Genomic DNA, 12,594 nt, shown 5'->3' on the forward strand with positions numbered 1-12,594 from the left:
CTAAAAAAGCGCTATATAAATACAGGCCATTTATCATTTTACAAGAGAGGATACTCAAAAGTTACCATTGTGTCCAGGTCATTATTGCTGCTCAATACTTTAGCTCCAAACGAATTTGGTGTCTTGTGATACTGGCCAGGGCCTCATTACGGGTCCAAGTAGTTATTGTGGTGTAATTCACCTTTATACCTTAAAGTTGGTTACAGTCAGGTCATAAATCCGTCTTTTACGTCACTGACACAAGACAGATGCCAATTATCAGCGCCGGAGAAGACATCGTGAACATTTCCTGGCCATTCAGTGTAGATGTCAGTGAAACTGATAGAAAGACAAAGCTCAAGAAACGTGAACATTTTATTTGTACTGTACAATCTGTAGATTCTGACAGAAATCTGCAACTATCCTTTGAATCACCGCTCCTCTAAAACAGCAATAAGGATAATTATTAGGCCATTCATAAATAACAAAGTAAATTTATAACTTAAAACAAAATTGGGAAACGTAAAGTCCGAAACAAGTCTTCACATTAGCCCTTTAAAGCCGGTCGGAGCGGGCACGCTCCATTTTGCGTAGCTATTTTTAAAACCTGTTAGCACTGCAACCACGTAAGCTAGCGCAATATTTTTTTTTGCATATGAAACCGGAGTTGTACTTACATCTTATGCCATCAGCTTGTCCTCGGTCACAGTTTCCTTCCACATATAGCTTTGCGAAAACTGCATAAAAAGCACTTGCAGCAACAAAAACACAATATTCCAGAAACACACTTTGCCGATCCGATCAGCTGTTCATAACACTTCCTACATTGGACTAGACGTCAGCGTGAACTATCGCATATCCGCCATTACCTGCCCGAAACTGGAAGTGACGTCATTTTCACGGAAATGTAGTTTTTTACCTTAATGGCCTCATGAGCCTATACTGGTGTTTTTAAAAGTTATCTTTGACTTTATGACTTTCTGTGTTGTTTCTGGGATGCTTAGAAGTCATATTGCACTGCTGGAAATAATTTATTTTGATGCATATGCTGCTTTTTTGCAAATCTGCATTATAATATTTATTTTTGTTTTTCCTGCAGTATGTAAAAATGGTGTATTTCAAAAATAAAACTATGAAGACACTCAAAATAAATTTCCTGTGGTGGGAAACTATTTTGTGCAACTTTTTTGTATTTACAGTTTTGAGGGTTAAGCCTCTTAAATTTCTCTAACTAGAAATATATGTTAAAAAAACAAAAACGATTTTCAATTATTTTGCAGTTTATTGCACTTTTTTGCAATTTATGTAATTACTATGCACTTAATGCATACATTGTCACTGGTGGTTTTGGCTGGTGAGCGACACTCAGCCTCTGGGGAGGCCCTAGAGGGAGCAATTGTCTCAGAGATGTCCAGCTTAAGAGAACCAGCAAACGTTTGTATGAAGCGTGTTCCCTGCTTGTAATGCGGCGGTGAGGATGAAGACTGAATGAATGAGTGAGTAGGCTGCTGAGCTATTGGCGACTGAACTGAGGGCAGAAGAAACAGTCTTTGAAGCAGCGGCCATAGAAAAACCACTATCATTTTAAGTGGAAACACAGAAAATGATAGTGAGATAGTGAAAAATGAATAAATCGTCCTTGTTTCTGGCAACGCAGAAACAGTGTCCCTCACTCACCACTGCCGGTGGCTTACATGTCCCGACATCCGGCTGTGGGGTGCTACACCGACGGCGGGAACGTCGCTTTCTTTTCGGAGACGGCTCCGACGGGCCGGGTAATCCCTCGGACGGCGGTTCGGACGGCACGTACTCCGTGGAAGCGAGCGGGCGAGCGGTAGCGGCGGGGGGGTGAAGGTGGAGTTCGTGGAGGATGAAGTTTTTGTACCAGCGGGTGCAGTGAGTCCAGTAGCCAGGGATAATCGGAAATAAGCTGTTGTAGCCTGGCTTCCAGAATGTAGAGAAACGTTTCTCCCTCATGCTCTAACCACAGGTTGATTAATTTTGAAGCTGAGTCCATTATGAAATTCCGAAGCTCCGTGGGTGGGGTGACTGCCGCTGGATCCATATCTGGCTGGTCCGTACTGTCACGGCGAGTGAGAAGAGCCATGTGGAAGAAATGAAGGAGGGTCCAAATGCAGGCAGTCGTGAAGGTGTGAAGGTGGTTTATTGAATAAACGGCAAAGGGAAAGTGGCAAACGAAGACAAACTATACTGGAAAACAACTGAACTACAGCGCAGAAACCAGAACATGAAGGACAGCGAGCAGAGGCAGACGATGGTAGACAGCAGGGAACACATGGATGAAACATGGTGGATACACAGACGGAGCAGCAACTACAATGACAGAGGACACGACTTAAATACACAGAGAGAAACACAGGGGAATTACACACAGGTGGTGGACACAGCTGGGAATAATCAACAAGACGAGACAGAGGTGAAACTGAACACACTCCCATGAGATGCAGACCTTCACAATAAAACAGGAAACGAGAACACTACACCAAGACGCACACCTGACACTGAGAGACAGACAGACAGAGAATGACACATGGAACCTGAACTAAACTAAACGTGAGATACAACCGAGAACAAATCCTTAAACATGAATAAACAGAAACATAGAATTCTAATCATCATCATCATCATTATAATAATAATACTCATAGCGCCCAAAACCAAACCAATCATTCAAAAATAAACTAAAAATCGAAACTGACCCAGAACCGTGACAGACATATTATTAAAATTTGGGCTATAATGGTTGTATTGATGTATAGCAACTTGAAATGCTCCCAAAAATGGCACTACAGCATGTAACAATATAATATAAGCTCTGGCGGACTTGGTTCTATGCTAGGTCTTAAAGGGTTAAGGGCCATCAGTCAAACAATACTGTTTGGTCTGGGTCTAAGCATGTTGTGTGTGATGACTTCTTTTGCTTTGAGGGCCGTGAACAGTTCACACTAGAGTGCGTTTTGGTGTCACATTTTATTTGTAGTGTGAACAACCGGACAAAAAAAATCGGATTCGATCAAAAAAACGGAATTAAGCATTATGGCCTGCAGTGTGAACGTAGCCTTAGACACCTTTATCCAAAACTCACTGGGTGTAGTCAATCAGTAATTAAACTCAGGTAACCCCTGAAGACTACTGCATTGCCACTGCAAGGTGACAAGTAAATTGGTCGACTGCTTGTCCAGTGAGAGCAGCAAACTCCAGGAAAGACCAATGAATCAATGAGCACAGGAGACCAGTTCAATTATAGCAGAGAGAGGAACCACCAGTAATCAACCTGCAATGTAGTACCTAACACCAACAGAACGAGGAAGAGATAATATACAGGGTGACACTGTGAGCTGATCGGCCACAGTAGCAAAATAGCAACAGTAACACTGATGCTGTCTATGTGGGCATGTGTATGTATTGATTTAACTCTCATATAGATCTTCATGAAGACTGACATCTATGGCACTGACTTTAAATCTCATCCAAAAGCCAGAGGGGCCTCTGCCACTGCTGTGCCAGCAACATCCTGCAAAATGTGTGTTTTAGTAAAAAAAGACAGATATAAGGATCAAGATGAAGATGAAGATGGGGCTGGTGTGGGTGGTTTAGATGGCTGACTGATGCAGTTAAAATAGAAGATAATATCAAACTGTTATGGTCTGGAGTCTAGTGACTCCGTGGTTATGTTTGTGTTTATTAATAGTCACAATTTGATCTTGTTTCCTGGTTATTTGTTAACTATTTCCAGTGTTTAGGTGTTCTCTCTGCATCTCTTGTGTTTCTTGTGTTGTGTCTAGTGTCCCTGGTTTGATGTTTGTCCTTATTTTACTTTGACAGTCCTGTGCCCTGCATCAGTGTATTGTTTTGCTTCTTCCTGCTCGTGTCTGATTTGTGTCAGCTGTGTCTCCCTCCCATTTCCTCATTTTCCCTTAGTGTGTCTTTATTATGTGTGTTTACCTCTGTTCTTCGTCTCCATCTGTGTTTCCTTCATGTTTCATGTCTCATTACTTTGTAGTGTTGTGTAAAGCCAATAATAAAGGCTAGCTTTTTTTTTAACATACACCTTCACACCATTTTGTGTGTGCTTGGGTCCTCATTCTCATCATGAGGTCATCTGAGAAAAATGGAATATATCACAAGTGATCAGAAAATTGCATGCCTGTATTAGAAACATGTTGGCCCTATTTAGCAGGGAAGACAAGCAGGAAATAAGTCAGAGTGCCTGTTAGTGGTGTGATCACTGTGTGTTTCCTGATGTGCAGCAATACTGTTAAACCAGATGGGCATAACTACTCAAGCAGCTTTACTTGCTCACTGAAAACTGCAGAAACAGAGGTGAGTCTTGCTGGTTGATCATCCTTAAATTGTTTGAACTTCTACATATTTCATGCTTAGCTTAAAAGATCACTTTTAGTGACTACTGACACCCGGAATAGAAATACTCTACACAGCTGCATCAGCATTACAAGTGGCCTCTGCCAATGTGCAAAATCTAAGATCTAATAAACTAATATTTGGTATTCCGTGAGGAAATCACAGATGAGAAAAAGCGACTGGTTTCACTTTCCTCTTGTTGGCATGCTTTCTGCTGATCATAAATATTTGGATACAACTTTTGTTTACACTTCTGGGTGAAACACAAATGAAATGCCAGCATGAAACTTTGTCCAACATATGTGACTACTTAACACCTCCTTGCTCCGATTCCGTATGTGAAAGTATCATCTGTATAGACACGCTTTATATATCATCACACAGACTGTGCAGCAATCCCATGTTACAAGCTCTTGTTAAGAAGAACATGTTGTAGACCTGGACATATGCAGACAGGATTATAACCAGTTATATGTTGTTATACATGATACCTTGTAATGCTCAGAGTAAAGAATTGTCTTAGTCCATGTTGAAATGATTGTTACGATTAGACTCGGGAGAGGAAGTGATTCATTTTTGCTTCCATAAATATAAACTGTACATGAAAGATGACATCACTAATGATTTCTATACTTGCATGTTAAGCTCTCAACTTTGCTTTTAATGCTGCAAGACTGTAGGGTGCATCATATAGAAAGCAACCTGAGACAACTGTTGTAAACTGAATTTAGTCAAACTGTCAGCAAACTCCCCAAGAAAGCTCCATGTATTAACATTACTGTCTTAAAAAGAGATGCAGTAGAGCTCAAAAGAATATTTAAAATTAGTTTGACTTTCTCTCCGTGAATCGCTACCTTATCGTGTTGGAGGGGTTTGTGTGTCCCAGGGATCCCAGGGGCTATGTTGTCTGGGGTCTTTTGCCCCCTGGTAGGGTCTCCCATGGCAAATTGGTCCTGGGTGAGGGACCAGACAAAGAGATATTCAGAAGACCCTTATGAAGAGAACATCGAGGGAACAGTTTACCCTGCCCGGGATAGGGTTACCGGGGCCCCGCCCTAGAGCCAGACCCGGGGAGGGTGCCCGAGGGCGAGCGTCTGATGGCCGGGCCTTAGGACAGCCCGAAGAGGAGACATGGGCCCATCCTCCAGCAGGCCCATCACCCGCAGGAGGTGCCATAGGGGTCGGGTGCATTGTGTGCCGGGCGACGGCCAGGAGCGGAGGCCCTGGCGGACTGATCCCCAGCTGCCAAGACTGGCAATGGGGACATGGAATGTCACCTCTCTGGTGGGGAAGGAGCCTGAGTTAGTGCGTGAGGTTGAGAGGTACCGGCTAGATATAGTCGGGCTCACCTCTACGCATGGCTTGGGCTCTGGAACCAGTCTTCTGGCGAAGGGCTTGACTCTGTCTAAGTTTGGAGTTGCCCCTTGTGAGAGGCGGTGGGCTGGGGTGGGTATTCTAATATCCCCTCGGCTTGCAGCCGACACGTTGGGGTTTTTCCCAGTGGATGAGAGGGTTTGTTCCCTGTGCCTTAGGGTCAGGGAATGGGTCCTGACTGTCATCTGCGCTTATGCGCCGAGTGGCAGTTTGGAGTCCCTGGGGGGGGGGGGGGTGCTGGAAGGTGCTCCACCTGGAGACTCTGTTATCCTGCTGGGAGACTTCAATGCTCACGTGGGTAACGACAGCGAGACCTGGAGGGGCGTGATTGAACGGCCTCCCTGATCTGAACCTGAGCGGTGTTTTGTTATTAGACTTCTTTGCAAATCACAGTTTGGCCATAACGAACACCTTGTTCGAACATAAGAGTGTCCATAAGTGGCACGTGGCACCAGGACTCTCCTAAGCCGCAGGTCAATGATCGATTTTGTAATCGTATCACCAGATCTGCGACCATATGTTCTGGACACTCGGGTAAAGAGAGGGGCTGAGCTGTCAACTGATCACCACCTGGTGGTGAGTTGGATCAGGTGGCGGGGGAGGACGCTGGATGGACCCGGTGCACCTAAACACGTAGTGAGGGTGTGCTGGGAATGTCTAGCAGAGGCCCCAGTCCGCGAGATCTTCAACGCACACCTCCGGCAGAGCTTCAACAGCATTCCGAGGGAGACTGGGGACATTGAGTCCGAATGGACCATGTTCAGCGTCTCCATTGCCGAAGCTGCTGCATTGAGCTGCGGCCGCAAGGTGGTTGGTGCCTGCCGTGGTAGTAATCTCCGGACCAAATGGTGGACACCAGAGGTGAAGGGAGCCACCAGGCTGAAGAAGGAGACCTATCGGGCTTGGTTAGCCTGTGGGACTCCGGAGGCAGCCGACAGGTATTAACAGGCCAAGCGGAATGTGGCTCGGGCAGTGGCTGAAGCAAAAACTCGGATGTGGGAGGAGTTCAGAGAGGCCATGGAAAAAGACTTTCGGACTGCCTCGAAGAGATTCTGGCAAATCATCAGGCATCTCAGGAGGGGAAAGTGGTGCTCTACCTGCACTGTGTATAGTGCTGGCGGAGCGCTGCTGACGTTGACTGAGAAAATTGTCAGGTGGTGGAAGGAATACTTCGAGGACCTTCTTAATCCCACTGACGCGTCTTCCGAGGAGGAAGAAGAGTCTGGGGATGAGGGGAATGACCCGCCAATTTCCAGGGCGAGGTCACTGAGGCAGTTAAACAACTCCTTGGTGGCAGAGCCCCTGGTGTTGATGAGGTCTGCTCCGAGTTCCTGAAGGCTCTGGACGTTGTAGGGCTGTCCTGGTTGACACGTCTCTACAATGTTGCGTGGAGATCAGGGTTAGTACCCCTGGACTGGCAGACCGGGGTGTTGGTCCCCATCTTTAAGAAGGGAGACCGGAGGGTGTGTTCCAACTACAGGGGGATCACACTCCTCAGCCTCCCTGGGAAAGTCTATGCCAGGGTGCTGGAAAGGAGAGTTCGTCCGCTAGTCGAACCTCGGATACAGGAGGAACAATGCGGTTTTCGTCCTGGTCGCGGAACACTGGACCAGCTCTTTATCCTCTTCAGGATACTTGAGGGTGCATGGGAGTTTGCCCAACCAGTCTACATGTGTTTTGTGGACTTGGAGAAGGCATCCGACCGTGTCCTTCGAGGTGTCCTGTGGGAGGTGTTGCGGGAGAATGTGGTGTCTGGCCCATTGCTACGGGCCATTCGATCCCTATACAACCGTTGCAAGAGCTTGGTTTGCATTGCCGGCAATAAGTCGGACTCGTTCCCGGTGGGTGATGGGCTCCGCCAGGGCTGCCCTTTGTCACCGGTTCTGTTCATAATTTTTATGGACAGGATTTCTAGGCGCAGCCATGTGGCGGAGGGCTTTCACTTAGGTGGCCTCAGAATCTCATCTCTGCTTTTTGCGGATGATGTAGTTCTGTTGGCTTCATCGGGTGAAGGCCTCCAGCTCGCACTGGAATGCTTTGCAGCCAAGTGTGAAGCAGCGGGAATGAGGTCAGAAACTTCAAATCTGAGGCCATGGTTCTCAGCCGGAAAAGGGTGGAGTACCCACTCCGGGTCGGGGATGAGTTCCTGCCCCAAGTGGAGGAGTTCAAGTATCTCGGGGTCTTGTTCGCGAGTGATGGGAGAAGGGAGCCGGAGATCGACAGACGGGTTGATGCTGCGGCTGCAGTGATGCGAACGCTGCACTCATCCGTCATGGTGAAGAGGGAGCTGAGTGTAAAAGCGAAGCCCTCAATTTACCGGTCGATCTACATCCCTACCCTCAACTATGGCCACGAGCTGTGGGTAGTGACCGAAAGAACGAGATCGCGGATATAAGTGGCAGAAATGAGCTTCCTCCGAAGGGTGGCCGGCCTCTCCCTTAGAGATAGGGTGAGAAGTTCGGCCATCCGGGAGGGGCTCAGAGTAGAGCCGCTGGTCTTCCACATCAAAAAGAGTCAGCTGAGGTTGTTCGGGCATCTGACAAGGATGCCTCCTGGGCGCCTCCTGGGTGAGGTGTTCCGGGCATGTCCCACCGGGAGGAGGCCCTGGAGCAGACCCAGGACACACTGGAGAGATTATATCTCTCGGCTGGCCTGGGAACGCCTTGGTGTTCCCCCGGCTAAGCTGGAGGAGGTGGCTGGGGAGAGGGAGGTCTGGGCTTCTCTGCTTAGGCTGCTCCCCCCGCGACCCGGCCGGATAAAGCGGATAAAGATGGATGGATGGATAGTTTGACTTTGTTTTGTTTAACAATAAAATTAGACTATGATGGTAAAGCCATTCAAAGAGAGAATAAAGTGGATTTGTTTTTCAGCTGAAGAAGCATGGCTGACTCAACAAATGGGACTTCATCTTTCAACCAGACCTGTGATCCAGTTGTCCCATCACTCAACACTTTCTTTGTACTGGTCTACAGTCTGGTGTTTCTGGTAAGTTTCTAATCTTCAGTGCTGTATTAGAAATTGCTTTAAGTTTCTCAAAGCACTGTATGTACCAAGGTTCTCATCTCCTCACCCTCTCTCTGTCTCTTCAGGTAGGTTTACTCCTCAATGGCTTCATCCTAAAGTTTTACATTGGTCAAGCTCAGCAGCAGGCGTCAAACAGTTTGATGGTCTACCTGAAGAACCTGACAGCTGCTGACTTCCTGCTCTGCCTCTCTCTGCCACTGCGCATTGCCCACTATGGTAGCAAGTCATTCATCATTCAAAAGGTCTACTGCAGCTTTGGAGCTTCTGCCTTCTACATGAACATGTATGCCAGCATCATATTCATGTGTTATATCGCTGCCAACAGGTGAGGAACCTTTACATATTTCCCACTACAGTTCATGACAGTGTTAATGGCTAAAACCCCTGCATTGCTGATCAAGGTGTAGACATATCATTTTATATTTCCCACTCGGTCCTCAGCTTCCCCCACTCTCTCCGACAGAGTTTTTATGTCCTCCTTTATCTTATCAAGTTTGCCGCCCAGTTCCTGCTGTAGCGTGTTGTCTTCTCTCAGCCTTTGATTATCTTGTTTCATTTCTGATTTCGATGACTCGATAGCTTTTAATAGCTCTCCAGCCGAGTCGCTAATTATACTGTTGGGGCTCGTGCAAGCTTGTCCTGTTGCATTGTTAGTATTTGTTTTTGCGGCTTTGTCCTGTCCCCTTGGCATTTTGGCCTCCTTTTGCCTTATTCCTCACCAACTACGTTCGCCTTACTCAGTTGAGTTGTCTGTTAACGAGTTTTCAGTGTTTTCTATTCCTGATTGTAAGGAGCAGCCACCAAACACGTCCACTCACTGCGCCATGACACCCGGAAACAGTGTGGACATATCATTTTAACTTGATAATGACCTTTGCGAATGTGGTACCACTGTGACTGCTTCGTGAAGTTATCTACTGTCTCCTTTGTCTTCTCTCTTCAGGTATCTTAAAATCGTCCATCCTTCAGGAACTCATGTCCTGCAGTCAGTGCGAACTGCGCACATCATCTCCATGGTCACTTGGGTTTGTCTCCTGGCTCCATCAGTTACTTATAGCATCCTCTTTTTCATCACCCAGAAACCCCTGACTTTTACCCCAAGCCGTTGTTGGCCCCTCTTCAGTGCATCAATCAGCCTATTCTTCAAAATCCTCCACACCATCTGTGCCATCATCTTCCTCTTGGTCTTCATATCCCTGGTCTTCTTCTACCACGGCATCTCCCGCAGGGTGTTGCAGGCACAGCAGAGGCAGCTGGCCTCCTCCAATGCTGAGAAGCTGGTGAAGTCTCGCAGGAACATGTTGGTGCTGGTCAGCATCTTCTGTGTTTGTTTTGTGCCCTATAATCTGGTTCGTCTTCCTGTCACTTTTCTGTGGACCAGTTGCTCTGCGGGTCCACTATTGTTCTACTTGGAGGAGGTGGCCACCATGGTGTCAGTTTTCAACATCTGTCTGGACCCTCTTGTTTACTTTTTCCTCTGTAAGTCTTTTTGGGATCAGATGAGCCAGAGGATTGTATCAGTGGGGACCAACATCTAACAAGCAACCAAGAATAGCAAGAGCAGGAGCAAGAGAGCAAGTGGACATTGTTATAGCAAAAAGTTAAATCAATGAGCTTTAAGGAAAAGTTTGACATTTTAGTTCAGTGAAACCAGTGTCATGGATCCCAAGTCCTCATGAACCACAGGAGTTTGTACTGAGCTCAGAGATCAATAGAAGGCTGATCTCAGCACAAACCCACTCCCACACAAACAACATCAGTGTTCATGTGTCAGCTTTTGTCTATTCAGTCTTTAGGGTGTTCTCATATCCTGCTGATGTAACACAAAATCAAAAATCATTTTTTGTCCTCATGGGACAGTTAATATCTGTATAAAACTCTTTAACTTCACTTTATCAGTTACATAGACAGGGCAACAGTAGCACATTAGAGTATCTATTTATATGTTTGTATGATGTGCACGTATAACCACAGCAGCTACTTCCTGCTCCTGCTACAGCAAGATTTCTCATCACAGAGCTAATAATAAAGTGTATACAGTGTTACAAAGTGTGTGTCTGTTTGGTACCTTGTGTTTTAATATCTGTTGTTATTTATGAACAGGAAAGATGATCATAGAGCTGCAGGAACCTGGTGACACTTACTAACATTTAGTTTTTTTAAATAATGCTTCATGGGGCATCTGTGCTGTATTATCTCAGCCAGGGTTTTATTCACATAAAAAAAACAAAGCAAAACAAAATTAAAACTCATCTGAAAAATATCAGCTAAAATAAATACAGTGGCTGAAGCAGCCCAACACAGAAATGACCAGAAATCACACTGCATGTATCTAATAACATGAGCTGGTGTATTTTAGTGTTGACATGTACTGACTTTTTCTGTGGATCATATTTAGGCTACTTTGTGGTATCACTCCACTAAATTCTCACGCTCTTTATCATCATACGATCTGTAACGACATTTAGTGTGAGCTCAGGAAGTGGTTTGAAAATCTAAGACCTCGGAGCGTCATGAAGGAGGCCAGAGTTCTCAGCCTTCCTGTGGTTTGCAGCTTTTTTCTGATTGGCTGCTGTTTAAGTGAAGAGCTTTTCGAACTGCTGATTAAAATTATTTTTAGATTTGGTCTGTAATATCTTTGGCCTTACACTTTAACACAAAACCAGACATATGCATATGTTACCTTTTGAAAACAATAGTATGTGAGTGTGTGACCGATGCTTCTGAAAATCCACATACCCACCCATTCATTGATTTGTTCCTCCAACATTAAACACGTCCATTAACCAGATATGAGCTGAGGAGTCATAGGATGAGTTCTGAAGATAAATGGATCATCTCAGCTAAACTGGCAAAGTGGTTGTCTTGGTGTACTTCCTGCAACCTTCTGAGATCTCCGCTCATCTTCCCTCCTTATAAGATAAGATAAGATAAGATAAGATAAGATAAGATAAGATAAGATAAGATAAGATAAGATAAGATAAAACTTTATTAATCCCTCGGGTGGGTTCCTCTGGGAAATTCGGTTTCCAAAAGCACAGCACCGACAGAAGTTACAGAGTTACAGAATATTATATATATACACTCAACAAAAATATAAACGCAACACTTTTGTTTTTGCTCCCATTCCCCATGGGATGGACGTAGAGACCTAAAATTCATTCCAGATACACAATATAACCATCCCTCCCAAACAGTGGTCACAAATCAGTCCAAATGTGTGGTAGTGGGCACATCTGCCATATTGAGATAATCCATCCCACCTCACAGGTGTGCCACATCAGGATGCTGATCTGACATCATGAGTAGTGCACAGGTGTACCTCAGACTGCCCACAACAAAAGGCCACCCTGGAATGTGCAGTTTTGTCTCACAGCAAAATGCCACAGATGCCACAAGCAATGAGGGAGCGTGCAATTGGCATGCTGACAGCAGGAATGTCAACCAGATCTGTCGCCCGTGCATTGAATGTTCATTTCTCAACCATAAGCCATCTCCACAGGCGTTTCAGAGAATATGGCAGCACATCCAACCGGCCTCACAACCGCAGACCTCGTGTAACCACACCAGCCCAGGACCTCCACATCCAGTAGGTTCACCTCCAAGATCGTCTGAGACCAGCCACCCAGACAGCTGCTGGAACAATTGGTTTGCACAACCAAACAATTTCTGCACAAACTGTCAGAAACCGTCTCAGGGACGCTCAACTGCATGCCCGTCATCCTCATCAGGGTCTTGACCTGACTCCAGCTCGTCGACGTAACAGACTTGTGTGGGCAAATGCTCACATTCGATGGCGTCTGGCACGTTGGAGAGGTGTGCGCTTCACGGATG

General features: G+C 45.8%; 1 protein-coding gene across 1 annotated transcript; it reads left to right on the forward strand.

Moving 5' to 3' along the window:
* The first annotated feature begins 9,041 nt into the window (after positions 1–9,041).
* On the forward strand, positions 9,042–10,298 carry LOC106675976 (P2Y purinoceptor 14-like). The gene is made up of 2 exons (XM_024799304.2): positions 9,042–9,085; positions 9,704–10,298. The coding sequence occupies exons 1-2, from the start codon at positions 9,042–9,044 to the stop codon at positions 10,296–10,298; spliced, it is 639 nt and encodes a 212-aa protein (XP_024655072.2).
* The last annotated feature ends 2,296 nt before the right edge of the window (positions 10,299–12,594 follow it).

This window comes from Maylandia zebra, linkage group LG3 (assembly GCF_041146795.1).
Source record: "Maylandia zebra isolate NMK-2024a linkage group LG3, Mzebra_GT3a, whole genome shotgun sequence".
NCBI classification, from domain to species: domain Eukaryota; kingdom Metazoa; phylum Chordata; class Actinopteri; order Cichliformes; family Cichlidae; genus Maylandia; species Maylandia zebra.

What these genes read in the sequence shown, in the direction of transcription:
- LOC106675976 (XM_024799304.2), top strand. Translation starts at nt 9,042, where the DNA reads ATGTATGCCAGCATCATATTCATGTGTTATATCGCTGCCAACAG. An exon ending in TGTTATATCGCTGCCAACAG is followed by an intron (nt 9,086 to 9,703) that starts GTGAGGAACCTT and finishes TTCTCTCTTCAG; the next exon opens with GTATCTTAAAATCGTCCATC.